We start from the raw sequence: 27,998 nt of genomic DNA, 5'->3' as shown, positions 1-27,998 counted from the left end.
GCAGGCTGGTCTCTAAGATATGCAGATCTTTCTGACCTCTTACACTCACTCACTCTCTCAAAGGCACGCACGCACGCACACGCACACGCATCATCCACATCAGTGCATATGTGAGAGAAACAATTGAGATTTATCTTTCCTAAGAAGAAAACCTCTTGCATGAAAAGTGGCCACATGAGCCAATGTTTGGTGTGTCTGCATACATACAAGGTATTCACTTGGGTTTTTGAACTGCCTGCCGACAAGTTGATCCAAGTTGAGTCTTATTCCATTGAGAAACATTTCCCTATAATTGGAGAGAAAGATTGGTGCCCATCATCCCTGAGGGTCTGTCTTTCTGAAATGCTCTTTTTACACTCAGTCATAATACTGACCAGTTGACAATTGCCCTGATTACTTCTCAATTGCTTCTGCAGTGCAGAACTATATCAATCTATATAATTGAACTTCATATAGATTGAATGTATTCTGCTGATATTTTGTCTCTGTGTTTTGTACAAAGCGTACTCCTAATTTTATGGGGAAAACTCTGGAGCATTCACCAACATGGAATGAATGTTTCTTCAGATTTCCTCATTTTTTAATGTCAAAAAATATATCTTCCTTTTTATCAATGGTAACTTATGAAAACCATGTTTACATAGAATAACTACTACAGTGTAGATGTTTTGCACTAAAAATTAATTCCTGAACAACAAAGTTGTGGCAAATTTTTATTTAAAGAAAACCTCCAAGATATCAGTCAAAATGTGTCTGTTGCTTTTGGCTACAACTCAGTTCTGTAAATAAGTTTATCTTGGTTATCTTACAGCAGCAGTGAAATAGAAACATGATTACATTTTGAATGCGTCAACCCACAGGCCCTGACTGTAAAATATTTAGCTAAAATACAGAGAGAAACAAGAACCTCTTGTTAAAATATTTACTCTATATACCTCACAACACTCACTTGCACTTATTCCATCACTATTGGACAAACCAAAAATGGATTCATTCATCTAGCATTGCTTGAAACATACCACAAGTGCTGGAACGCAGGTCCCATAATTTAATAGGTTCTTTAAATGGTCACAATGGTAAGATATCCATCCATCTCCTACCACCTAATCCAATAGCAATGTTGTCGGGGGTGTGGGGGGTACAACTGGACAAGATGATGGTTAATTGCAGGACTAACATACAACCACTCACACTGAGACACAGACCTAAATTAGAGCAGTTCACCTATCCCAAAAGTACATCTGTGCACAGTGGGATGAAGTCAGAGATCCCAGAGATAACCTGTCTCTGTCCTCATGGGACCTTCATGTTGTGAGGCGACAATGCTTACTAATGCATCACTGGGCCACCATCACATGACATTGTAAAAGGAAATGGATTCATAGAAACACAGACCTTTTACACAAAGGTCACCCAGAGGTCAGTTTAGTTAACTGTATTAAATTCCTTGCAATATTTGAGTACCATATAAATTATATCCCTCATTGTCCATCAAACTTATAAATAAATTAAATAAACATTTACAGTTGTAAATCTAAATCAATGGCACAGATATCCATTCTCACCTGACTACATTTTAGATTGAGGATTATCAGACTTAAAATCTGCACATCAATCATTGCAGTAAACAAGTTCTCCATCCACATCCAAAAAAACTCTCAAACACTCATTACATTTGTAAAGGCTAAAAGTCTGAAATGGATTTAATTCCACTTCAACTATGAACCAGTAAATGTTGCTGAAATGTTATTTTCATTAGTGATTCATACAAATCCATAGAGAATAGACTCACTGGCCTAATTGATAAGATCATTTTGTTATAAAACTGAATTTCAGTTTGATTTTGTTTTGGCACCCTCACTTCTACAGAGAAAGCCATTGCAAGCCAGAGCTTATAAGACTTGAAAGGCTGCTTCTGCTTCTGATATTTTCCTTTCATGGATTCAAACTTTTTTCTCCAATCTGTTTTGGGTTCAATCACCACACAGGGATCTCACCTCATGAGCCTCCTGCTCTGCACAGGGTTAAATTGTGTTAAATAATTCAGCCACATATTTGAAGTACACAGAGACAGAAGAACAATGTGATGCCATTTTTTCTTACTTTGCTCTTTACCGCTATATTCCCTCCACAACTCCAAAAACATCAGATAAATTCTGAGATCATTTAAAAAAGATGTATCACACATTATACACTTTTAACAATTGATGCTGGGGAAGCAGAGTCCTTGTTCAGCCTTATTTACCTCTTGAACTTGTTCTTAAATCTCTTAATCAAAGACCTAATCCCCCTCTTTTTTTTAACCCCCTTTCTACTAATTTCACTCTGCCCCACACAGGGACAATTTGCCAAACTCAAAGCATTCCTGCAGCACAGATGTGCTCCAATTAAGTATACGTAGAGATTATCCTTATTATATGGTAATTTAGTTGCACATTGTGCACATTCCCCACTATTGATTGCATTTTTCTCTTAATGTGAATAATTTATTCAGGTCAAGTGTATGATTGACTGCTTTTACAGCTGTAAAAACATTCTAACTTAAAAACATTATGGATATAATTTGTACAAATACAGTTTGTGCTGCTATATTTGAGACTTTCTGCCTAAAATTGAAATTTACCAGTTAAGCTGACATGATAAAATGATGTCACATTCCTCCTTCCCATCGCATTTATCATTTCAGTCTAGGTAGTCAGATAGAGGCAAAATGCATTTTCAATAATAAGACCATCCCTTGTGCAGGGTCCGAAAGGCAGTGCAGGGAACCGAACTACAACCCTGTACATCCAGCAATCACAATAATAGGTTTTACACATTCTCCAAAGTTGCAATCGTGCAATTTCATGCAGAGAAGGTGAAGCTTTAGGAGCTATCAAAGGTTCAATATATTCAATAACATTGTTGGACTACAGATTTCCAAAAAAATGTGAACTAAGATGTACTCTGGATATGTCAATATAAACCAACAAAACCTTTAAAAAGTCAGTAATAATATAATAGTTTACTCTGGATAGATAAAACTATTCTAACTACTACTCTTAACAAAGGCTGATTAGGTTTCACCATTCAGACACTTACACAGAGATTTTAACATTGTGTGTGCTGTCAGTCAGTTTATTAAACTAAACCTTGCTCATAATAGAGCAGAGATAATCTCTATGCATAGCTCTGCATGGGTGATGCTAGCCAGTGGACTCAATGCCCATTTGAGCAGTAAAACAGCTGCTGGGCACCAATTGATGCAGAGGATGGATATATAGTACCTCCACCAATTTAAATCTCAGTGGTGAAGGCTTCACACAAACACCCATTTGTATCAGCTGTGTAGTCCCCCCAAGCTTCTGTGTGTGATAAACCTCAGCTTGCAAGTTTCAGCTCAGCTTGCAAGTTTCAGCTCAGCTTCAGCTCTTATCTAGCCGACAGACGTGTGTCCTCACTTTGAGGGGACAATACTGGAGCATTAGCTCTTATATATGCAAGGTTCCATCCATCCATCCATCCATCCATCCATCCATCCATCCATCCAGCCATCCATCCATCCACCCACCCACCGCTTATCCGGGGTCGGGTCGCGGGGGCAGCAGCCTAAGAAGAGAAGCCCAGACTTCCCTCTCCCCAGCTACTTCTTCCAGCTCATCCGGAGGTATCCCCAGGCATTCCCAGACCAGTCGAGAGACATAGTCTCTCCAACGTGTCCTGGGTCTTCCCGGGGGTCTCCTACCGGAGGGACATGCCATGAACACCTCGCCAGGGAGGCGTCCAGGGGGCATCCTAACTAGATGCCCAAGCCATGTCATCTGGCTCCTCTCAACACGGAGGAGCAGCGGCTCAACTCCGAGCTCCTCCCGGATGGCAGAGCTTCTCACCATATCTCTAAGGGAGAGCCCAGCCACCCTACGGAGGAAGCTCATTTCGGCCGCTTGTACCCGTGATCTTGTTCTTCCGGTCATTACCCAAAGCTCATGACCATAGGTGAGGGGAGGAACGAAGATCAACCGGTAAATCGAGAGCTTCGCCTTTTGGCTCAGCTCTCTCTTCACCACTACGGACCGGTGCAGAGTCCGCATTACTGCGGATGCCGTACCAATCTGCCTGTCGATCTCCTGCTCCATTCTTCCCTCACTCGTGAACAAGACTCCGAGGTACTTAAACTCCTCCACTTGGGGCAGGATCTCCTCCTTGACCCGAAGAAGGCACTCCACCTTTTTCCGGTTGAGAACCATGGCCTCGGATTTGGAGGTGCTGATTTTCATCCCAGCCGCTTCACATGCGGCGGCAAACCGATCCAGTGATAGTTGGAGCTCACGGGCCGATGACGCCAACAGGACCACATCATCTGCAAAAAGCAGAGACCCGATCCTGAGGTCACCAAACCGGACCCCCTCAACACCATGACTGCACCTAGAAATTCTGTCCATAAAAATTATGAACAGAATCGGTGACAAAGGGCAGCCCTGGCGGAGACCAACCCTCACCGGAAATGAGTTCGACTTACTGCCAGCAATGAGGACCAAACTCTGACACCGATCATACAGGGAGCGGACAGCCCGTATCAGCGGGCCCGACACCCCATACTCTCGGAGGACCCCCCACAGGACCCCCCGAGAGACACGGTCGAATGCCTTCTCCAAGTCCACAAAACACATGTGGAATGGTTGGGCAAACTCCCATGCACCCTCGAAGACCCTGCTGAGGGTGTAGAGCTGGTCCACTGTTCCATGCCCAGGACGAAAACCACATTGCTCCTCCTGAATCCGAGGTTCGACTAGTCCAAAATGACTATAATTTCGTATTTTCACGACTATAAGGCGCACCTAAAAGCCTAGAATTTTCTAAAAAATCTACGGTGCGCCTTTTAACCCGGAGCGCCTTTTGTATGGATTACGGTAATATTGGTTAATCGCGGCTACCGTAGTCAGTAGGCGTGGCCGAGGTAACAGCAGTAAATTCAGTCCGAAACCGTTTCTGTCTGTAAAGACCCCAAAATGGCTCCTTGCAAGAGACGCGCTTTTGACGCAGAGTTCAAACTGAAGGCTATCAGTCATGCGGTTGAACATGGAAATAGAGCAGCGGCAAGAGAATTTAACGTGAACGAATCAATGGTGCGGAAGTGGAGGAAGCAACAAGACGACCTGCGCCAGGTAAAGAAGACTCAACGGAGCTTCCGAGGAAACAAAGCAAGAAGTGGATTAACAAAGGAACTCCAGCCGCTAGATATTGGTGTCAACGGGGCATTCAAAGCTAGACTGCGAACTGCGTGGGAGCGGTGGATGACGAACGGCGAACACACGTTCACCAAGACGGGGAGACGGCGCCGAGCGTCATACGTCACTATCTGCCAGTGGATCGTAAATGCCTGGGCATCGACCGTGGTCCGAGCTTTCGGGAAGGCAGGGATTGTCACTGAAATGCCAGACAACACCAGCGACACCGACCCTGATGACGACTTTGACGAGATGGAGCCGGCCATGTTGGACGCCGTATTCGCACAACTGTTCAATTCGGACACCGAAGAAGAAGAATTCGAGGGATTCCTGGATGAGGAATGAACTGCTAAAGTGATCTTTACGTGTTTCTTTTGTGTGTTTACAACTTAACAAGGCTGGTCATACTGTGAATATGGAAATTACCGTTTGAACAACATTGTTATATTGCTATTGCTATCGCTTTGCACTACTTCGAGAGTTCGAGTTACCGTATATTGTGTTTGCACTAACGTTTGATTTACCGCAACGGTACTACGTGATAAAAATGTTGCACTAAATCGAAGATTTATTAAACTCCACTATCCACTTGTGATAAAAATGTTGCACTGCCTGTTATAACTCGCTGTTATTAAACGAACTGTGTTACGCGAAAACACTACGTCACTCGGGAAAAATAATAAAACAGCTGTTTATTCGTTTTGGGAGTGAATAGAGTTGTGAGAACGACGGTTTGCATTCTATTAATAAAGTTTGACTGACTTATCTGGCTGTTTTATTGACATTCCTTTTAGCGCAGCTCGATCTAGTGAACGCGTCATGAAACCACAGGCACTACGCAGTTTCTATGCTATGCGCCTTATAACACGGTGCGCCCTGTGTATGAAAATATTTCTAAAATAGGCTGTTAATTGATGGTGCGCCCTATAATACGGCGCGCCTTATGGTTGTGAAAATACGGTAAGTTACATTTTTTTGATACCTAGTCTAATTGTTCAAATTATCTCAGGAATTTTTGTTAGATATCTCTGTTTTATTATATTCATTAGTCTTGTCTTTGGTTATTGTGATAATAAACCACAGCCATGCACAAAAATAAAGTCTTCGCACATCATTTATGTGTTTAAGCTGGTCTATTTACACAGGTAATTCTTTTCCATGATACTTCACATTCCAGCTTTGACTGCATTCACAAAGAATCTTTTTTAAATATTGTATTTAGGCACATTTTTTAAAAGGCTTTAGTTGTATTTTATCACCTTACCTCTGCTTATAGCAAAGTGGTACTAGAGTGTGGGTAATTGTTAGCAGACTTGCCATCTTTACCAGCATTTAAAAAGGCACTTATGGATCCACTGACAAAATTCCCTAGCATCCGACTAACTGAATATTTATTATTACTCAAGTCTGATACCACCATTGAGTCTCTCAGTGGAATTTCTGTTAAGTAAACATCCTTATCTTGTTTGATATCTGGTGTTCCACAAGTTTGGCAGTGGTATGCCATTACCGTCCAGAAACAAGGATGAAGCTCATCAAATCAAGTCAAGAATATATTTGATCCAACCTTATTATACCAGCTCTAAAAAAATGGAAAAAATTGATTTGTTTCCTGTCACTGTAGCAACATATCACAATATGTGTGGATGACTGTTTAACATAGGGACAATACATTTTCTGTCAGATTTGTCTGTCTTTTCTTAAGCCATTATTTGATTGACTCTCTTTTCCTTTTTGTCAGCCGCTTCTGTCACGTTAGTCCTTCCCGAACAATATACTAAATGGTAAATATCATGACACAAGACAAATTCGCCAAACTAATCTTGACAAAGGTAATCTGTCTGACACAAAAGAGAGTTTCAGATTTTGATGCTGCACTCTGGCAGTGAAGCAGGCATTCAGTTTGAGGTACTATTGCATAGAAATAAGAGAAAGAAAAAAGAATCTGAAATAAAAACAGAGCAAAGAAGGGATGAGAAGCAATGGAGATGTACTGTGTTAAATATACACAGGTCCATGTCTACAAGGCTTCTCTCTGCTTATTCCTGCTCCCTCCTACAGTTACTCTAACTCTCTATAATGTACCCTCCTCCAGATAACAAGGGACCAGGGTCTATGTTGGGATGGAGTACGGCTGAACAGAGACTTGGGGTTACGTCCCTAATTGTCAGGAGTCATGAGGACTGTGGGCAGAGGACGAAAAAGTGGACCTGTATTATGTCGAGGGTCAGTGGGGAGAAGGCCACTGCGGAGATTTCTCAGGTATTCTGCATATCTGCTTACTGTGCTCAGTTCATCATGCCTGACCATAGTCAAGGGCAGCCTTTTCCCTGCTTTAGCCACATTATCTGATTATTTCATGCACAGCATTATCCCCTCCAATTTGTCTCTTTGTGCATGTGTGAAATGTGCACGTCTGTGTGTGTATGTGTGTGTGTGGTGTGTGTGTTTAAGAGGCATCAACAGCCCACCAGCCTCCTGCCAGCTGGACTCCTTGTGAAGGGACTGAATAAACTATAAGAAAGGGATCAAGATGGTCGCCAAGAGGACAGAGGGGTCACAACACTGTCATTTTGCCCTTTTATATGGGACCACAATGGTTTGTGGACCTCTCTTCTCCATTTTCTATAGTCAACTCCCAGCCATGGTTGCTTATTTCAATTTTCACTCACCATCTGTCTTTTGTGTGTAGTGCACCCCTCTTCACATCCTACCTCACCTCCACTTTGGGATTGTCTGTCTGAGTGTTCCTGGTAGATCCAGCTGGAAGTACAGCAGGGAAGTAAACCATGGCTGGCATAAGACACTTTGTACCAGTCTGGTCTTTGCATTTTAGCCTCTTTTCTTCATAAAAAAGCAGGATGCAGCATTGTCTCTGGAATCCACAGAATTGACATTAGACTGATATAGTGAATCTTGATATTGACATCTGTTAGGCAGTTGAGATGTCACTTGGAGTATTAGACAAATAAAAAAGCAATGAGTGTCAAAAATAGTTGAATTGACCTTTGCCTTGCTCTCCAAAACACCACAGCACTTCACAGTGTGGTGCCCTGTATGATAAATTAAAGTCTACACTTTTGGGTTGAAACTTTTCTTCCAGCTACCAGAATAATTAGGGTTGTGGTTGCAGTGGCAGTTAAGACAAGTAATTAAAAAACAACAATCAATAAAGTATCACAGTGGCAGTAAAATGAAGAGAAAACAAACAAACCAAGAAAATGGACCTGGAGCAAGAAAGAGCAGCATAAATGATCTTTTCTACAGCAAATGTAGAATGAATGAAATCGACTTGCCAATAATACAAATACAGACATACACACACACTGTAGTTAATACAGGTTAAATAAGAATTTAACAGTGTAAAATTTTAAAATGTATATTTTGTTTCACAATCCTCACCTTGTGGACTGGGATGGCTGCTTGTCAGTGACATTAAAGTCAGATCAGCACAGTGCATTCTTCTGCCATTTCACAGAACAAAGCAGGGCTGTATGGAATGGGCTAGGCTTAGTTTGAGCCACTGTACACAAAGTGCCACATTATTAAGTGTTACACTGCTTAAAGACAAGGCCTTCTGAAAGTGACAGCTTTAGTTCACATGCTGTGCAAATGGAATTGGCTTGTGATGCTGCAGTCTGTGGTGTGAGGCTTTGTAAAATGGGATTTTTTTTTCCTTTTTTGGAGAAGCAAATCAAAATATATATTTGTTTTAAGAATGTGTTTTAACTGATGCAGCAATCATCTACAGTTGCAGCTTAAATCAATAAGATTTCACAGCCATTTCTAAACCCTCAAAACATCCAGATATGGCACCATGGACCCAGTGGGGATCTCTGGACCTCCTGAGAATAACAACAGGACAATCCAAGGCTTCTCTGAACAAATGGGGCTACAACACTGGACCAACCACATGCAAATGTGTAAAAGCAAGCCACACCATAGAGCAATGCCTTATCTGCCCTGTATTAGCCAGCCCCTGTAGCCAGAAAGAAATAGAGGACTGTCATATCACACTGATTTGAAGAAACAAAATAAAACAAATCTATTGTCACAAATTACAAGTTGAATCATCTCTCGTTTCCAAAATTGATGCAGCAAATCTACCAAACTGTTTTCCATTGCCTATAGCACTATAGTGATATACAGTGGGGCAAAAAAGTATTTAGTCAGTCACCAATTGTGCAAGTTCTCCCACTTAAAAAGATGAGAGAGGCCAGTAATTTTCATCTTAGGTATACCTCAACTATGAGAGACAAAATGGGGGGAAAGAATCCAGGAAATCACATTGTAGGATTTTTAATGAATTAATTGGTAAATTCCTCAGTAAAATAAGTATTTGGTCACCTACAAACAAGCAAGATTTCTGGCTCTCACAGACCTGTAACTTCTTCTTTAAGAGGCTCCTCTGTCCTCCACTTGTTACCTGTATTAATGGCACCTGTTTGAACCTGTTTGTTTAACACTATGGCCAAGACCAAAGAGCTGTCAAAGGACACCAGAAACAAAATTGTAGACCTGCACCAGGCTGGGAAGACTGAATCTGCAATAGGTAAGCAGCTTGGTGTGAAGAAATCAACTGTGGGAGCAATTATTAGAAAATGGAAGACATACAAGACCACTGATAATCTCCCTCGATCTGGGGCTCCACGCAAGATCTCACCCCGTGGGGTCAAAATGATCACAAGAACGGTGAGCAAAAATCCCAGAACCACACGGGGGGGACCTAGTGAATCCATCAGAGTTACCATCAGTAACACACTACGCCGCCAGGGACTCAAATCCTGCAGTGCCAGACGTGTCCCCCTGCTTAAGCCAGTACATGTCCAGGCCCGTCTGAAGTTTGCTAGAGAGCATTCGGATGATCCAGAAGAGGATTGGGAGAATGTCATATGGTCAGATGAAACCAAAATAGAACTTTTTGGTAAAAACTCAACTTGTCGTGTTTGGAGGAGAAAGAATGCTGAGTTGCATCCAAAGAACACCATACCTACTGTGAAGCATGGGGGTGGAAACATCATGCTTTGGGGCTGTTTTTCGGCAAAGGGACCAGGACAACTGATCCGTGTAAAGGAAAGAATGAATGGGGCCATGTATCGTGAGATTTTGAGTGAAAATCTCCTTCCATCAGCAAGGGCATTCCAAAACATCACTGCTCTAGAGGAGATCTGCATGGAGGAATGGGCCAAAATACCAGCAACAGTGTGTGAAAGCCTTGTGAAGACTTACAGAAAACGTTTGACCTCTGTCATTGCCAACAAAGGGTATACAGTGATCCCTCGCTATATCGCGTTTCATCTTTCACGGCTTCGCTGCTTCACAGATTTTTTTTACAGTGCGGATATTTTTACAGTGCATTGTGCTCTGAATCCTGATTGGCTCAGGGGCTTTACTGTTGTAAAAGGCATGGCATATACAAAAAATCTTCTTGCTCAGAAAAAGAAAGAGCGCCAACAACTACCCATAACAATGGGCCAGATTCACCAATATGTTCTTAAGAATCTTCTTAGATTCTTTCTTAAGTTGTTCTTAAGAAGTTCCTTAAGAAAACCCTACGTCGGATTCATCAACGCGTTCGTAAGCCCCAGAATTGTTCGCAGCTGTGTTCTTAGATTGATGAATGCCATCTGTTCGTAAGTTGAAAGCGCGTGCCAGGTGAGTCTAATTAACATATGATTAGCATAAGTCACCGCCCACTAATGCCCATAAAAGGAACTGCAGCAGGACCCTGTAGACTGAGCAAAAAGCAGCCAAATGCCCAAAGCTTGCCTCTCCACGCCTGATTTCTGACGCCGTGTTGAACAATCAAGAAAGGATGGCTAACACGCTTGATAAAATTGCCTCAACCCTGATGACTATAGCCAACACGCTTAAAGAAATCAACGAGAATGTAAAAAAAAGAAGAATGTAAAAAAAATAAACGTGTAAAAGCTGTGCTCGGATTGTGACAATAATGCATTTTATTCACAAACGGGCAATTAATCGCGCTCGAACGTGAACCGCGTGCCTGCAGTCTGGCCCCATCATTGCGTCAGGACGCACATCCTCACGGGGTTGTGGCTCTGTGTCCAAACACATCCAGCGCCCCTTTAAAATGCCGATGGTGCGTTCAATGGTGGAGCGACTGCGCGCATGCATCTGATTGAATAAAACTCCTGTGGAGTCTGAGGGTTGGTCAGTGGTGTCAACAACCAGGGCATATCCTCGATCCCCTAATAAAATAAATCAAGATAAAATCAAATAAAAAGACAGTTTTGGCATGGTTTCCAATTTGGTTGATTAATGTTAAGTCATTGGCACATTTACGTAATTTTAAAATTCTCCGTAAATCACCAAAAATAGGAAATAAACAAATAAATAAATAAATATGACAGAATTATCATTGTAATATTGAATTTTATTGAACTGCACAAGAGAAGAAAACACAACCATGCCAACATGTCGGCACTGAAATGTGCGCAAGAGTACTCCTGAGTGTTCGTAGGATTTGTTCTTACCTACGCATAAATCCAGGATAAGAAGAAATTGGTGAATGCCACAATCTTCGTAAAATGTTCGTAAGTGGGACTTAAGAACAAATTTGTTCGTAAGAACGCTTCGTGAATCTGGCCCAATGTTTCCAACCTTGTATTACTATATTAAAATTATTGTTTTAAACAAATATTGGGCTTTAAAACAGGTTTTGATTTTTGGTTTCATTCTATAGTTCAGTATTGCATTGTAAAATAATAAAAAAAAAATAAAGCTGACTACTTCACGGATTTCACTTTTCGCGTGTTATTTTTGGAACGCAACTCCCGCGATAAACGAGGGATCACTGTATAACAAAGTATTGAGATGAACTTTTGTTATTGACCAAATACTTATTTTCCACCATAATTTGCAAATAAATTCTTTAAAAATCAGACAATGTGATTTTCTGGATTTTTTTTTCTCATTTTGTCTCTCATAGTTGAAGTGTACCTATGATGAAAATTACAGGCCTCTCTCATCTTTTTAAGTGGGAGAACTTGCACAATTGGTGACTGACTAAATACTTTTTTGCCCCACTGTAGATACAATTTCCTTAATCATAAAATACACTGTCTGCCCCCCCTCCAAAAAAAAAACCTCACATAGGAATGGAATTTATAAGAGCTATAATTACTGTGATTATCATTCATCTGGCAAAAGTTATTTAACGTCAACAATAAAATAACATCAACAATAAAATACTTAAATAACCATGACCAAAGATACATCCCGTGGTTGTGGAACAGATGCTAGTCTGTTTCAAAAGGGTCAATCTATTGGCAAGCTACAAGCAGAGAAAACAGTGTAAAGGATTGTAGAAACTCCTAAAAGTTTGTTAAGCGCAGACCGACTCTTGCTTCATCAATACAATCTTGGTGAAACATTAATGCAACAATGGATGCAAAGAAATCACACAAACAATGCCAGAGCAAAAATGTGACATAATCAAAGCTACAGGCAATCCAGCTAAATATTAGAGCATGTGACTTTTTTGAGCAGTGATTTTTCCAGGCAGTGTAGTTTATGATTTAGCTGTTGAGCCTGTCAGGAGAACTTCAACTACAGCATGCTCATGGAAAAATGAAAAAGGTGTTCAGTAGTAAAATTAGCATCTTCTGCTGGACATGACTTGACAATAGAAAAAGTGGAAACAAAAACCTAAATTAAATAGGTATTTTCATACCTTACAAAGATTGCAGTATGTAAACCATTTACCATTTTTGTCTGTTTAAGTGGGCTGGGTGTAATGCAGAGCTCCAAAGACATTTTTTCTGTCCCCAGAGAAAATGTTGACCGCACCACCTTGACCACAATGTAATACAGACAATGGGCCAGATTCACCAATATGTTCTTAAGAATCTTCTTAAGATTCTTTCTTAAGTTGTGTTTAAGAAGTTTTTTAAGAAAACCCTACGTCGGATTCATCAACGCGTTCGTAAACCCCAGAATTATTCGCAGCTGTGTTCTTAGATTGATGAATGCCATCTGTTCGTAAGTTGAAAGCGCGTGCCAGGTGAGTCTAATTAACATATGATTAGCATAAGTCACCGCCCACTAATGCCCATAAAAGGAACTGCAGCAGGACCGTGTCGACAGAGCAAAAAGCAGCAAAATGCCCAAAGCGAAATGCCCAAAGCTTGCCTCTCCACGCCTGATTTCTGACGCCGTGTTGAACAATCAAGAAAGGATGGCTAACACGCTTGATAAAATTGCCTCAACCCTGATGACTATAGCCAACACGCTTAAAGAAATCAACGAGAATGTAAAAAAATAAGAATGTAAAAAAAAATAAACGTGTAAAAGCTGTGCTCGGATTGTGACAATAATGCATTTTATTCACAAACGGGCAATTAATCGCGCTCGAACGTGAACCGCGTGCCTGCAGTCTGGCCCCATCATTGCGTCAGGACGCACATCCTCACGGGGTGTGGCTCTGTGTCCAAACACATCCAGCGCCCCTTTAACATGCCGATGGTGCGTTCAATGGTGGAGCGACTGCGCGCATGCATCTGATTGAATAAAACTCCTGTGGAGTCTGAGTGTTGGTCAGTGGTGTCAACAACCAGGGAGCCAGGGCATACCCTCGATCCTCTAATAAAATAAATCAAGATAAAATCAAATAAAAAGACAGTTTTGGCATGGTTTCCAATTTGGTTGATTAATGTTAAGTCATTGGCACATTTACGTAATTTTAAAATTCTCCGTAAATCACCAAAAATAGGAAATAAACAAATAAATAAATGAATATGACAGAATTATCATTGTAATATTGAATTTTATTGAACTGCACAAGAGAAGAAAACCCAACCATGCCAACATGTCGGCACTGAAATGTGCGCAAGAGTACTCCGGAGTGTTCGTAGGATTTGTTCTTACCTACGCATAAATCCAGGATAAGAAGAAATTGGTGAATGCCACAATCTTCAAAAAATGTTCGTAAGTGGGACTTAAGAACAAATTTGTTCGTAAGAACGCTTCGTGAATCTGGCCCAATGTTTTTGTTTATGAAAATCCAAATGCATAAAATATGATTTGTTTGTATTCATACTCACCTAGTTTGCACAATAGTGTGCATCTAAAGAGAATAAGTCATGTTATGTGCACAGTAAACTACGTATGGTGTAACATTGGTAGAAATGACACAGACAGAGGTGGAGCTCTCAAATAAGCGAAAATTGTCTACAAAAGTACCCTATAAATGGACCTCCAGGCTTTTCTAAAGGATTTATTATGTGAGGCCTTTGCGATTTGAAAGTGCAGTGTATTCTTTGTGTTTTCAAATGCTTTGCTTCTAGCAAGAACCATAGCAGCTTAGCCACTTGTGAACCTCCCACACACCTTCGCAACATACCACCTGGCTACAAAGCATCTACACTCCAAGACGAGAAAATTCTTAAGCTTCTTTCCCTCCGATTTTTCTGTATGTGGCTTGCCCAGTTTCTTTTAGGGCCAAAATAGCTCTTTGTGTTTTTTGTTTAGTTGTAAGGCTCAACTTGATGATTGTTCAAACTAATCCATGGAAAAATGAAGTCAAGATAGAAAAGCTTTTGACCAGTCAGGAAGGAGCACGTGTGCATACACACACACACTCACACACACACACAACCTCACACACACACACACACACACACACACCACACACACACACACAGTCTATTCACAGAGTATTTACTGGGATACACAGTAAGGGATTTTAGGATGCTGTTTTTATTATCTGCATGTGAATGAGGAAACAAAAAAAGACACACATACACAATCCATATATATATATATATATATACACACACATACATACACACACACACACATCTATACATATATATACATATACATATATATATAGAGAGAGAGAGAAGAAGAAGTGCTGTGCAACTGTTTGAGGCATGTCACAAGTGTTACATGTATACAAGGCATTTTAAAATGGAACTGTTCTGTAAATAAACTGTATCTGTATTGCACATTCACAAGCAGATGAAGGAATAACCCATTAGGATTTAGTAGTAATTAAACATCAAATATCGGGTTTTGGAAGCTATTTAGGAGTTCAGTGTCTCGCGTCACAACAGCCTTTGTGTCACTAGAGTGGCCATGTATGCATTTAAAAAACATGACACTTGTAAAAAATAGAATGGTTAGAGTTTTACGTCCAAAACATGAGCTGATATGATAATTTTCATTAAGCATGCAGATGGGTACTACTGTTTTATCCACTTTTATCTTTAGTATTTCATACATTCACCTTGCACCTGACTGACAGACAGACAGACAGACAGACAGACAGACAGACAGACAGACAGATCGATGCGATGAACTCTCCGAAGAGAATGAAGTTGAACAGTGAAGAGAATTGTCTTTATCTTGTTATTATGTGTTCTACCATATGTTCCTGTCTTCTCTTAGAAGTACTTTAGAAGTTAGGCATGGTAGACTCATTAGCAAATGTAATAAAAATCAGAGACATTCCTTTGACAGGATTGTTGTTTAGACCATTGTAATCTCAGGAGCCAGTCAGGCGGGAGGTGTTAAACACCCATTATAAAACGGGACATCACGGTGGGGTTGATAAACTTATTTGCATGAAGAAAGTGAACTTTGATCTGGCCACCTGGGAAGATAATGGAGAAGAAGGACTACCTGTATGATCTACCAACATCAAATGGGACTGGAAGAAGAGGACGAGGTCATCCAAGCAGAAGAACTGGATTGGACTGTATGAGCATTGATAATTTGCATCTGTGTTTCTATAAAAGACTGGGCCAAGGGATAGTTAGGTTGTCAGACTTCATGCCCCGGCAATTGACTCTGTTATTGTAGGGTTATGAATTGGCCCGGAGCTCTGTAATATTTGTATTTGTATGAATTGGTTCTATTGTTAAATACATTTTTAAATTGGCATTATTCTTCTTGAAGTCTTCATTCAAAGAACACGCGGATTAGCAGTGACACACGAGAGGTATTGCGATCCAACAACAGTAACCCTTCTTTATGATTTTTTAAGCAATATTAGTGTGTTATTTTGTTCAGTTTCCAAGTGAAAAAGAGAAAGCAGACCCTCCAATGAGATTTGAGCTCCTAGATACAAATTTTAAAGCTTTATAGATACTCCGACAGAATCAGCAGACATGGGTTCCTGTAGGCAGTTTCCTAGCACCAATAAAATTGATTGATGTGTACAAAGCAGGAGAAAGCTAGAAAGGTTTTAGGTGTCCATTTAAACATGTGGTGAGTGCAATCCTGCTCATCAGTGTAGATAATAAGTTGTGCATGCAGATAAAGCCTGGATGGAGGAGCTTTAAGTAACAGTCATTAAATGGAGATTCAACAATAGAGAATGAAAAGGAAAACAAGAAAGTGGAAAATCCTGCTAAGCTGGCTCACACCAACATGAACTTCACTTCCGTTCTTTGGAAGAATTTAAAAACCCCACAGTCTGTCAAACCAAGGGAGTAAGTTTGAATATGGCTGGACAGCAAATTGACCATGCTGATAACAATGCCTTTATAGTTTATATTCAAATTTTACTTTTGATTAGAAACCAGGAAATTGTGAGTTTGAACTGACCACACACTGAATTGTTGTCATGGTGAAAACAGTAACTAACTGTACTATTGTTACTTCTAGTCTTTTACTATTATTCTAACAGTCACCTGGGGCTTTCCTCCCATAGCTTGGAACAAACTTACACCCCTGATTGTCTTACTGCTGTGCCTGCCGACAGGGTCTAAACACTGACTGTTGAAACTGTCATCTCAAACCTTTAAACCAATGTCCACCATTGATTTGAGATCAAAGTTACAGTTTCCTGCTGACAATGTGGGAACAGCTTTGCAGTCGGCCCTACAATGGGAACAGGGTGAGACAAACGGGCTCTGCTGAATCCTGCTGAAAGATGGCCAGCAAGGAGGGAAAAAATAATGTAAATCTATTGAGAAGATGAAGAGAGAGACAGCAGTCCCATAGCCCTTAGATCCCAGCATGTGACACATTTCTGTTGGCGTGGATACATGTGCGCATTTGTCATCTGTGTGTGGAGCAATTCCAGTGCGTGGACTATACATGTCTTTGCATTTGCATGTAAGTTGGTTGAACAAACTCACCGATGACGAAGGTGGTGATCTGGTTCCTGCTGGTGCCCTGCTTATTCTTGACTTCACAGATGAAAGTGGTGTTGACAGCATCGTCCACCTTCTTTACCATCAGCTTGTTGTCCTCCACCATAACTGTTTCAGGCAATGAACCAGACACTCTGGACGGCAAGAAATTTTTTTTCAGATCTTTTGCATCATAAGAAATGATGAAGAGACAAGAGGAAGAAAGGTAAAATATTTTAAAAATTTGCAATGATGTCATGTGAACAGCAGCTCTGGCTTGCATAGAGGGAGGTTAATAAACATGTTGCTACATTTAAAAGAAAATAAAAACTGTCATTATCTCTGCATGAAAATGATGTACAGAGAGTAAGCAGGTCTTACGCAGTCCAGATGACTGAGATCGGTGCAGGGTTGGCATTAGCCAAGCACAGGAGCATGGCGTCAGAACGGCCGACATACCAGTTGTTGTCATATCCTTCTATGGACACAGATGGGGGGTCTGAAATGCAGACAGGGGCAGAATGAGTTGCCAAGAGTGGTGATGCAAAACTTGGTTTCAACTAATTCCTGCTAACGTTAAAGGAGCAGTGAGCAAGGAATTTATTTAAAGTCATCATAAAATGGCCCTGATAACTGACATTAAGAAAACGTGCTAATTTCAAATACTTATATCACTGACATCAGTAGATCAGCCACAATTCAAAAATGAAATACCTATAAATAATGTTAAACAAACGATGTTTCTCTGGGATAACTCTGGAAAAAGTTCCAACATTAGTAAGGCTATTATGGCAAATTGAAACATAATTGAGTGGATACATTGGTCAAAGGGAGATGTTCTTGTTGGCTCTGGCAGCCTCTATTCCACAGCGAATTGATTGTGATTGCAGTGCCAGCTTAACCACAAACTTAAATATAAATGCTTTAACAAGGCTGGATTCTCATTTTAAAAAATTTTAAAAAAATGTAAACATATTTAAACCTCATTTTAGTCAATGCTAAATCTGTTTAGCATTACAATTGTTGAGTACTCCTTAGCGTTAGTCGTATTGTGCGTATTTTCTGAACTCCTAAAGCAACAATATACAACAATGTTCTTCTCCACTGTTTACAACTAAAAAACATTGACTGCAGTTCATTTTGTTCCTGTGCCACACCTGGGCTGTTTACTCAGCACTACAGTTACTTATTATATTCATTAAGGCATATAATTCACAGGACACAAAATATAGTAACACTGTATATCCATCTTACATTCCACAGAGAGCTTGACAGGAAAAACCCACGGCCGCTCTTGGGTCCTCTGATCCACCAGGCAGGTCACCTCCCTACCATTGTCTGCAGGTGTGGGAACCAAACGGTACTCGCTGCGCACCGTCACTGTGCCATCTGGTCCATTCGTGGTGGTGGTTGAGTGGTTACCTCCCACAGATGCAAGCCACTTGATGGTGGCAGCTGGCTTTCCGTCTGCTGCTTCACACTGGGCCACAACCACTGATTTGGAACCAGCCTGGACAGTCACAATATTGGCCGAGTTTTTAGGTTTGGCTAGAGAAGCACAGAGGAAACGAAAATATATGAGACAGATAAAGATATGGAGGTTAAAAAAATTGGAGGGCACTGTAAGTTGGAAGTCACAATTTGACACAATTAGCACAATTATATATAAAAAAGAATACATAAGAGAGAGAAAGACAGGAAAGATACAAAAGGTGAAAATAAAGTCTCTTGTATTTTGGAAAGATTTTTGAAAAACTGAGAAAAGTAAAAAAAATAAACAAATAATGGAAGTAATTTATTTTATAATTATGCTTTGAAAGATTTTCATAATTTATAAAAAATAAACGTTGGTTTATCAATGAAATGTCTACTTGTAGATAAAAGTTACAGCCATTGTTTGATTGACTTAATGCATTAATTCTGTAAAATGTGAGGATGCTCTGTAAGAAACTATGTATGTCAGAAATAAGTGATGTTATAATAATAAGTAGCACTTAACCCATCTTTAGCTATGATTTGATGTATGTGTAGGTTCTCATTCATCCAGGTCATAATTATCCAAAATTAGATCACTGCATCAACTGGTCATGTTAATTGAAGACGTTTCACCTTCTCTCCAGAAGGCTTCTTCATTTCTAAACTCAATAAAACATTCAGGTCTATTGGGTTTATAAATGCTACTTGTTGAGAACTGAAGAAGCCTTGTGGAGAGAAGGCAAAACATCTTCAAGTAAACCTTAACAAGTCCAGTTGATGTTGTCCAGAAAGATGTTGCTGCGATGGTCATATTGTCCATATAGGCTTTTATTGGGGGATGTGAACACCTGATCTGGATAGAAGCCCTCTGCCTTCCGCCTCAGCGGTCTTTACCTCCAGGTTGATCGCTGATGCAAAAAGAATGAGGTAGATGGTACAGCCTGTTATTATTCCTTTCTCAAGGCGAGTTCTAAAGGAGTTTAGAACTGAAGAAGCCTTCTGGAGAGAAGGTGAAATGTCTTTAAGTAAACCTTAACAAGTCCAGTCGATGCAGATATCTAATTTTGGGTTATTTGATGTAGAAATAACAACTATAATTCCATTAATGTCATTTTAAGTGGCTTATTGTCACACTTGGGCCAAAAGGTGTAGCTGATAATAAATGTTGAAATTTTTTTGAAACCTCTTAAAATTTAGTTCCAAGTAGAGCTGATCTGTCAGAGTGTGACCTCATAAAAAGGAGCTATTCTCTACAGTAAAATTATTTTTAAAAAAATGACTCCTTTAATGCTTGCTTTTGATAAAGCAGCTGAAAGATACTGCAGTTTGTACATCAGATACTATTTTTGCTGGCATTCTCAATACATTTTGTAAATTTTTACGTGAACAACTGAACACAATGTAAGCATGTGGGCAGGGCAGTGGGACCCTGACAGCAGGAAGGATGGACAAGGACAGAGAGCATGGTGCAGCGTAAAGTCACCTGGTCAAACATCCAGACTTCCCCTGCGTCTGCTTCCTTCTGCAGGCAGTCTATAATGCCCACCAAGCACAGCAAACCTCCATGCATGGGGCAAGAAAGATACACCTTCCTGACTCAGTCGGTATAGAAGAGGCTTTTTAGAATATCTCCTCAGCTGCACGAAGGCGCTGGCCGATGGCCGCTACCGCTGTCGCCATTACCAGGTACTCAAAACTGTTGCTAAGAGTATAGCCGCAGACATCAACACCAGTAAATACCATTTCACAGACAGCAAGAGGCGTCCTCCACAAAGCTTCTGATTGGCAGATGTACGCTGACCTGAGAAACCAACTGAGGTTACCCAGCACATTGCATCAACATCTATCTGGACAGAAATGATCATCATCTCGCTGTCTTCAAAACATCTGATCATGCCGGAACTCACAGTGCCCTGCGAAGAGCGGATTGAGGAAACCTACAAGAGGAAACATGGCAAGTATCAGGAGCTGGTGGAGGAGTGTAAGGGAAGGGGCTGGAGGACGTTCTACGAGCCCATAGAAGTTGGCTGTAGAGCACATGTGTCAAACTCAGTCCTCAAGGGCCACGATCCTGCTGGGTTTTCTGTCCTACCAGGCTGAAAATGCATTCAGTGGGATAGAAAACCCGGCAGGATTGTGGCCCTCGAGGACTGAGTTTAACATGGCTGCAAGAGGCTTTGCAGGGTGCTCTCACTGAAAGGTTTTCGGCCGTCTAGGTGTGACATGGCAGCCAAGAAGAGAGTCATTAAGTCCACAAGCAAAGCTGCAGAGAAAGCCGTGAGATGGCTATGGCTGAAAAGGGCAGATCTGTGGGTTGCCACTGGGACGCAAGCCGGGACTTAATCACCCCGGCTGGGTTGGATAGGCAAGGGTGTCTTATGTTGTGAGACCCGAAATGCCCAGTGAACCCAGGAATCATCACTGATCATCATGCGTCCCAGTTCATCCATGAGATTTTTCTTTTAAACTCTTATTACACTTCCACACACCGAATGACATTTGGAAATAACACTAACTAAAAACAGTATTGATCTCCATGCTGTAATGGGAAAACTAGTTTATATCATATTATATTTTATGTCGACCACAGTTTGTGAGACTGCGGAGCTGTGTGTCCGACCCCCTGATGAGCAACACAGGAGCTCCTCAAGGAACTGTGCTCTCCCCCTTTCTGTTCACCACCTACACAGCTGACTTCCAGTACCACTCTGAGACATGTCATCTCCAGAAGTACTCGGATGACACAGTCATAATCGGGTGTGTGGAGAATGGACAGGAGGATGAATACAGGGACCTTGTGGAGAGTTTTGTCAGGTGGAGCAGGGAGAACCTTCTGCAGCTCAATGTGACCAAGACAAAGGAGATGGTGGTGGATTTCAGAAAAAGCAAGTCCCCTCCCTCCCCAGTCTGCATTAGTGGGAAGGATGTGGAAATAGTCTCATCTTACAGGTTCCTGGGTGTTCAGCTGGACAATAAACTGGAGTGGTCCACAAACACTGATGCTGTTTACAAGAAGGACATGAGCAGACTCTATTTCCTCAGGAGACTCAGGTCCTTCAGTGTTTGCAGCAGGATGCTCCACATGTTCTACCAGTCTGTCATGGCTAGCACCATCTTCTTTGCTGCAGTGTGCTGGGGTGCAGGCATTAAAGCTAAGGATGCCAACAGACTTAACAAACTCATTAAAAAGGCAGGGTCTGTTGTTGGCTGTAGACTTGCAAACTTGGATGAGGTGGTGAGGGACAGGATGGTGTTGAAACTGCGGACAATCAGGGACAATCCCTCCCACCTCCTCCATAACACAGTGGACAAACTGAGAAGCAGCTTCAGCAGCAGACTCCTGCAGCCTCGCTGCTCTAATGAATGGTACAGGAAGTCATTCCTGCCGTCCGCCATCAAACTGTATAACTCATCCTAACCCAGCCAATAACAATAATTGTGTAATGTTTATGTTGTAATTTTATTTTCTATTTTGTTCTATATTTATGTATATATGCTTATAATGCTTATAATATATACTGCATATATGCTGTATATATGCTTATAACATTCTAATCTTATCTGTATTTATTTATTCTGTTTCTATACTTTGTATAGGTTGCTACTACAATTCAATTTCCCCATGGGGATGAATAAAGTACATCTTAATCTTAATCTTAAACTATACCAATTGACATATCCAGCAAAAAAGGAGATTCCCTTTGGTGACTCTGTGATTTAGCCAGGCTGACTTTGTGAAACTGTGGTGATTTCTGGAAAAAAACTTGCAGCCTATTAAGATAATGTTAAACATTGCAAATTTATGCTACTGTCCACATGGCGGCCCTTTACTTGGCCTTTGTGAAATCAACAGAGGGAGAAGTCACACACGCATGAGGCAAAGAGCAAAGGATTGAAAAGGATCACCAATCCAGATCCGGCAACAACATTTGAGGAATTTAAATGTATCCTCTTTACATCCCCCAGTACATTTCAAACCAAGCAGCGTTCTTAGAAACATATCTCAGGGAAAACCACCTATGAACAAATGAGAGACCAAACCACTTTTTAATATTATAAAGCCAGTCAAGACTTACACTTCATGCACATGTGAGGAAAAAGGGGAGTCTTTTAAAGATACAATGTCCCCATTTTGAACAGAGTTGTTGGACAAGCTTTGCCTGGGACACTAAGCAACAGTGCTGCCGTCAGATTCTTTTTTAAGTAACTCGGCCCCAACTGTTACCACCTAATGATCCAATATTGGTCAAGTGGTGAGTGAGTAATGGACAATTCCTTAAAAGAGTTTAAAGCTGTTACACTGCATAAATTGTTTAAACCTTTGGATAAGTGTAGTTATCTTGGATGAAGCACAAACACACTTCCTGTTTAGAAAATACTCATTATACTCTTTTTTTCTAGGTAAACTAATCTAGCCATGTACTTTCATCTACAATGACTCAAACTTTAAGGATTTAAAATGGGTCCTATTGAGGTTTTTCCAGTATGTGTAGAGACAAGTATCCCCAAGTGGCAGTGGCGGGCCGTGCATTGCACACCTAGGCCTTCAATAGTGCTCATTCTGAATCAATCCAACCCTCAATAACTATTTTATGGCTATAAAACTTCCACTGCAGGTACAGCTGCGACACACATAAAAAAAGCATCAAAAATAACCTGATAAAATTGTAATATTATTGTGGCAAGTTAGGGTTTTAGGTTGCTGAAGAACTCAGACGCATACTTCTGCCAGTCACTTTACTAAACACGGAACAGAAGACACATGAACGAAGGGAGGTCTTCGATCACACATATAACCTGGCTTATGGTGTGCAAGTGCAAACGGTAATTAAAACAGTAATTAAATACATCAACAACCAGAACTCAATAAATAGAACACTAACATTGAAAGTTGCAAAAGATAACATTTACAACGAACAAAAACAGGGTTAACACCAACCTGAACCCACAGACACACTGCCGCAAAGCATGCTGGGAAATTCCCACACTGACCCTCCCCAACATGCTACATTATTTAGGAATATAGCAACATTTTAGTATAATAATCAGGATTTTTGATTTTACTCACCAAAAATCCTGATTATTTGTACACAAAATCCATCCTCCTTTCTTTCCTCAAGAAGATTTCAATTACTCTGTTGTGCAGATTATCCGTGCGTTTCAGTTCCATCAAGAAGTCCTTTTCTATCGTCATCGAAGCTAATGCTGAAAGTCGAGCCTACCCTGTCGTATTTCTGGCATAAGTTTTAATTCGCTTTAGGGCTGAGAATGTCCGTTCAACAGAAGCAGTAGACACGGGGATGGTCACCGCCAAACACAGTCTATCAGTCTTTCCCATTTCCCTATTTTTCTTCAGCTTTTCGTTGCGGAGCTCCGTTTCCCTGCGCACTTGCTCGCTCAGCTGTAGATCCACTCTGGTTTCCCCAAATGTTTTGGAAAGCACTGTTGCTTGTAAGTGTCCAGCAGTGCTTTGATGCCTCGTTGCTGCCTTGGTTAGGCAAGCCAAATTTACAAATCCAGTGTGGCTCCAAACACCACGTCGATCAGTGGCAAATAACAAGCACTCCCAGCAATACAATTTGCAGCGTTCCTCGGAGCCTGTGAGCCAGGAGTACCGCTCGTAGTTAGTGGACTGAAAGTGGTGGACAAATCCTTTTCCCGGTTGCGACAGGCTTGCTAGCTTCGGAGTTGCCCGACCTTGCTTAACGATGTCCAGCTTTTCTTAAAAAGTCCGTCTTAAAAATGGCTTTGACAGTAAATCTGCGACCAAATTCATTTCTTCTCCTACTTTAGCCATTGTGGGTTGACAAAACAGCTATTAAATCAACACAACAATATCTTTACTTGTGCAGCTCGCTACAGATGCAGTTTGCTAGCTCTGGCTCGTACACTCTCTGACTATCCAATCAAAGCGTGTGAATACGCTGACGTTTCCTACGCCTGCTAGAAGGCCTTGGGGTCGCCAACTCAAAATCTGATTGGTTGAAGCAACAGTTTGATCGACATTTTTTTTATGCTACAGGGCCCGCAGAACTGATTGTGTTGGCCTCCAGGCAGATTTATTTGACCCTGGCAACAAATAGTGGCTGAAATGTGATTGGTTAAATGCTTGAATATGAAAATACATGTCTGGAAGCAGCGCAACCAGGAGGCTAGCAATAAAAGGAAGTGGATAGACCATTTGGAATTATTTAATACATATTTTCCATATTTTCATATTCATGAATCACAGACTGATGTTAATTATATTTTGAAAATATAATTAACATCAGTCTGTGATTCAGATATTTTTAGGCCAGCAGAGAAGGCCGTGCAGGTCCTGACGGCCCACCGCTGCCAAGTGGTGAGTACTGGGTATGTCAAATTACCAAGCCGAACATATAGCACATCAGACATAGGAAGAGTTGCTTCAAATGTGGATGACCTAACTTTACAAGTAAATGGTATTCTGAGAAGCTGGACATATACTTAATTTTGACTATATATAGGCCTTTTGATTTATGCAGAAACACGAGCTATAACCCAGGTATTTATAAATTAAAATGAAACAGTTTGACCAAAACTATACATCTATTCATAAGGATTTTTTTTTTTTTTACAACAAAGTAGCTGCATTTAGCCCAGAATAGCTTTACATATACTTAGACAAAAAATGTCCCATGTGGCTCAAAAATATTGCCAAAATAACTAAAGATGTGAAATGCATATCAAAGAAAGAATACAAGCATAAACCTCTGCTTTACAGGCAAGGAAGGCTTTAATGGATCTGCCAACGTTAACATAAGGAGTATCTCCTCTGATTCATTTCTAAAATGGTATCAGATTAAATCCACTGTGATCCCTCTCTTTGGTTCAAGACATCCTGCATACAGAGCAATTAAGGGTTAAAACACATGCCAACAGAGTTGAATAAACACTGGCACTTCCTGTGTGCAACATACCCACTCACTGAGAGATGACTGCTGTTGCTGAATTAGAGTAGGACTCACAAAGAACTGACCAATATTTACACAGAAAAATGGAAATATTCTGGAAAAGCTGTGATGAAGTAAATTTAATCAATTTACAATAACACAAATTTGATGGAAGTTGTCAAAATGCAAGGTACAGATTTGGTGGAGATGTGAGCCCTTTGTGGAGTTCTCCGATCATAAGTGACCCAGTTACATCAAAAGAGTCTGACCCAGAACCACATCCTATCTGGGTTGTGCTGCCATATGTTGCTTAACAATCTATTTGAAGCAATCCGTGCAAATAAAAGAACTCTTTGTTTAGTGATAACTCAGTGGAATGGTCTAACACTGTGGTTCTGTCAAATTTCAACTATATCTTGCCTCTGAAATTTGACATAAGAAACAAAAATTCTTTGCATTTGGTTTTATCGAAATCTAGGGAAAATAAACTTTTAGCATTGTGGATGACAACACACCTTTATGCTAAACACCACCTGCTGATGTTAAAGCATAAACTATTAATATCACTCTAAATTATAAACATCCAGTGGAGGCCAAAAGTGTAAAAACACCTGACAGACCTGGAAATATAAAACATTTTGCCTCAAAAACATGATTTCACATGAGAAAAGTTGTGCTGAGAATCATCTAACACATCAACTGCCAGGGAGCCCCTTTCGCAATGGCCATGAAGCCTTCCTCAACCTCCCTTCGGCCAAGCAGATGATGTTTATGTTCTGCACCTGTACTTCTATAGGCAGAAACTCGTGAGGGACACATGATTAGGCAGACAGAGTTGGACAACAAATGCATTTATGACTGTATGGAAATTTACAAATTAGCACATTGGAACTATCCCATTCCCAAGAACTCCAAAACCAACTAAATGACTACCTCCCATTAGCAACATGTTAGTAAAAACATTTATTAACATTCTCCTCACAGTTCACATACAGAGCACAAAGGTCCACCAGGTACGCTGCGTAGGTGTAGTTATATACATGAGAATTCTGATCAATGGCTATTGTTTAACATTCAACACCATTGTGCCCTTGAAGGTCACCGTGAAGCTCAGGAACTCACTCTTTGAGGTGATATTGACCTTCCTGACAGGCAGTGCAGATAGTCTTTATTATATCCTCCCTCCACAATAATTGAAATGGTTGTAAAAACAACTAAAACAAACAAGGAGGGACAAATCTTAATCTCCATTTTTAATCCTGACAAATCTGAATGTGTACCAGATGTCTCAGTTGTGAGGGGTTTTAGTTCAAGATTCAATTAGATTCCACATCTGGGTCTAAAGTGCCTTGGTGCCCTCCGTGAAAAGCCACCTCAGTCACTAACAACATAAACAGATGAATGCAAGAGCAGAAGGGTTACCCTTTATATGATACCATTTTAAGTGCAAACAATTTCTACACTAAATCCTCCACTAAATCCAGTGACTGAAAACATGTCACCAGTGATGAATTTGAGATTTTACTTCTATTAAGATAGCCCAATATTTCGTCATCTTCTTCTTCTTATTATTATTATTATTATTATGACTAGTAATAGTAGCAAATTTCCCAATGTGCTGCATACATTAGCCAAAAATCAAAAGAGTAACAAGAATGTAAATACTAGGGCTGCATTATGACAACTGTTTTTTTTTTTTACCCAGCTAACCATTGCATAATTATGAACTCACCTTCAACAGCAGGTGAGGACATAGCACCACTTGCATATTTAACGTTAGGCAACATGTCAGGCTTGTGAGCTGAATGCTCAAATGTGTGGGCTTTAGCCAAAATGACTGTAAACCTCCCCTCCCTGGGCTGCCACCTTATCGTGGTGGAGGGGTTTGCGTGTCCCAATGATCCTAGGAGCTCCGTTGTCTGGGGCTATATGCCCCTGGTAGGGCCACCCATGGCAAACAGGTCCTAGGTGAGGGACCAGACAAAGCGTAGCCCAAGACCCCCTAATGATGCTGAACAACATTGGTGCCAAGTTTCCCTTGCCCGGATGCGGGTCACCGGGGCCCCCCTCCTGGAGCCAGGCCTGGGGGTGGGGCACGTTGGCGAGCGCCTGGTGGCCGGACCTCTGCCCATGGAGTCCGGCCGGGCGCAGCCCGAAGAGGCAACATGGGACCCCCTTCCCGTGGGCTCACCACCTGCAGGAGGGGCCAAGGGGGTCGGGTGCATTGTGTTTTGGGTAGCAGCCGGAGGCAGGGACCTTGGCGGTCTGATTCCCGGCTGCACAAACTGGCTCTAGGG

General features: G+C 41.0%; 1 protein-coding gene across 7 annotated transcripts in view; it reads right to left on the bottom strand.

Annotated features, from left to right (window-relative positions):
• The window catches only part of pvrl2l (PVR cell adhesion molecule related 2 like), a 198,559-nt gene that overhangs the window by 93,144 nt on the left and 77,417 nt on the right, over positions 1 to 27,998 (bottom strand). For 4 of the 7 annotated variants that reach the window (XM_057036967.1, XM_057036969.1, XM_057036966.1 and 1 more), the window contains exons 4-6: positions 18,566 to 18,859; positions 17,693 to 17,810; positions 17,318 to 17,466 (exon numbers count right to left, since the gene is read on the bottom strand). In XM_057036967.1, coding sequence (XP_056892947.1) covers positions 17,318 to 17,466; positions 17,693 to 17,810; positions 18,566 to 18,859 — 561 coding nt within the window. Of the gene's footprint in view, positions 1 to 700; positions 4,340 to 17,317; positions 17,467 to 17,692; positions 17,811 to 18,565; positions 18,860 to 27,998 lie in introns of those variants that run through there. The other 3 variants (XM_057036964.1, XM_057036965.1, XM_057036968.1) reach the window with 1 other exon arrangement.

The sequence above is a fragment of the Takifugu flavidus genome, chromosome 6, assembly GCF_003711565.1.
Source record: "Takifugu flavidus isolate HTHZ2018 chromosome 6, ASM371156v2, whole genome shotgun sequence".
NCBI lineage: Eukaryota > Metazoa > Chordata > Actinopteri > Tetraodontiformes > Tetraodontidae > Takifugu > Takifugu flavidus.
This window is presented reverse-complemented; position numbering and strand designations above follow the sequence as displayed.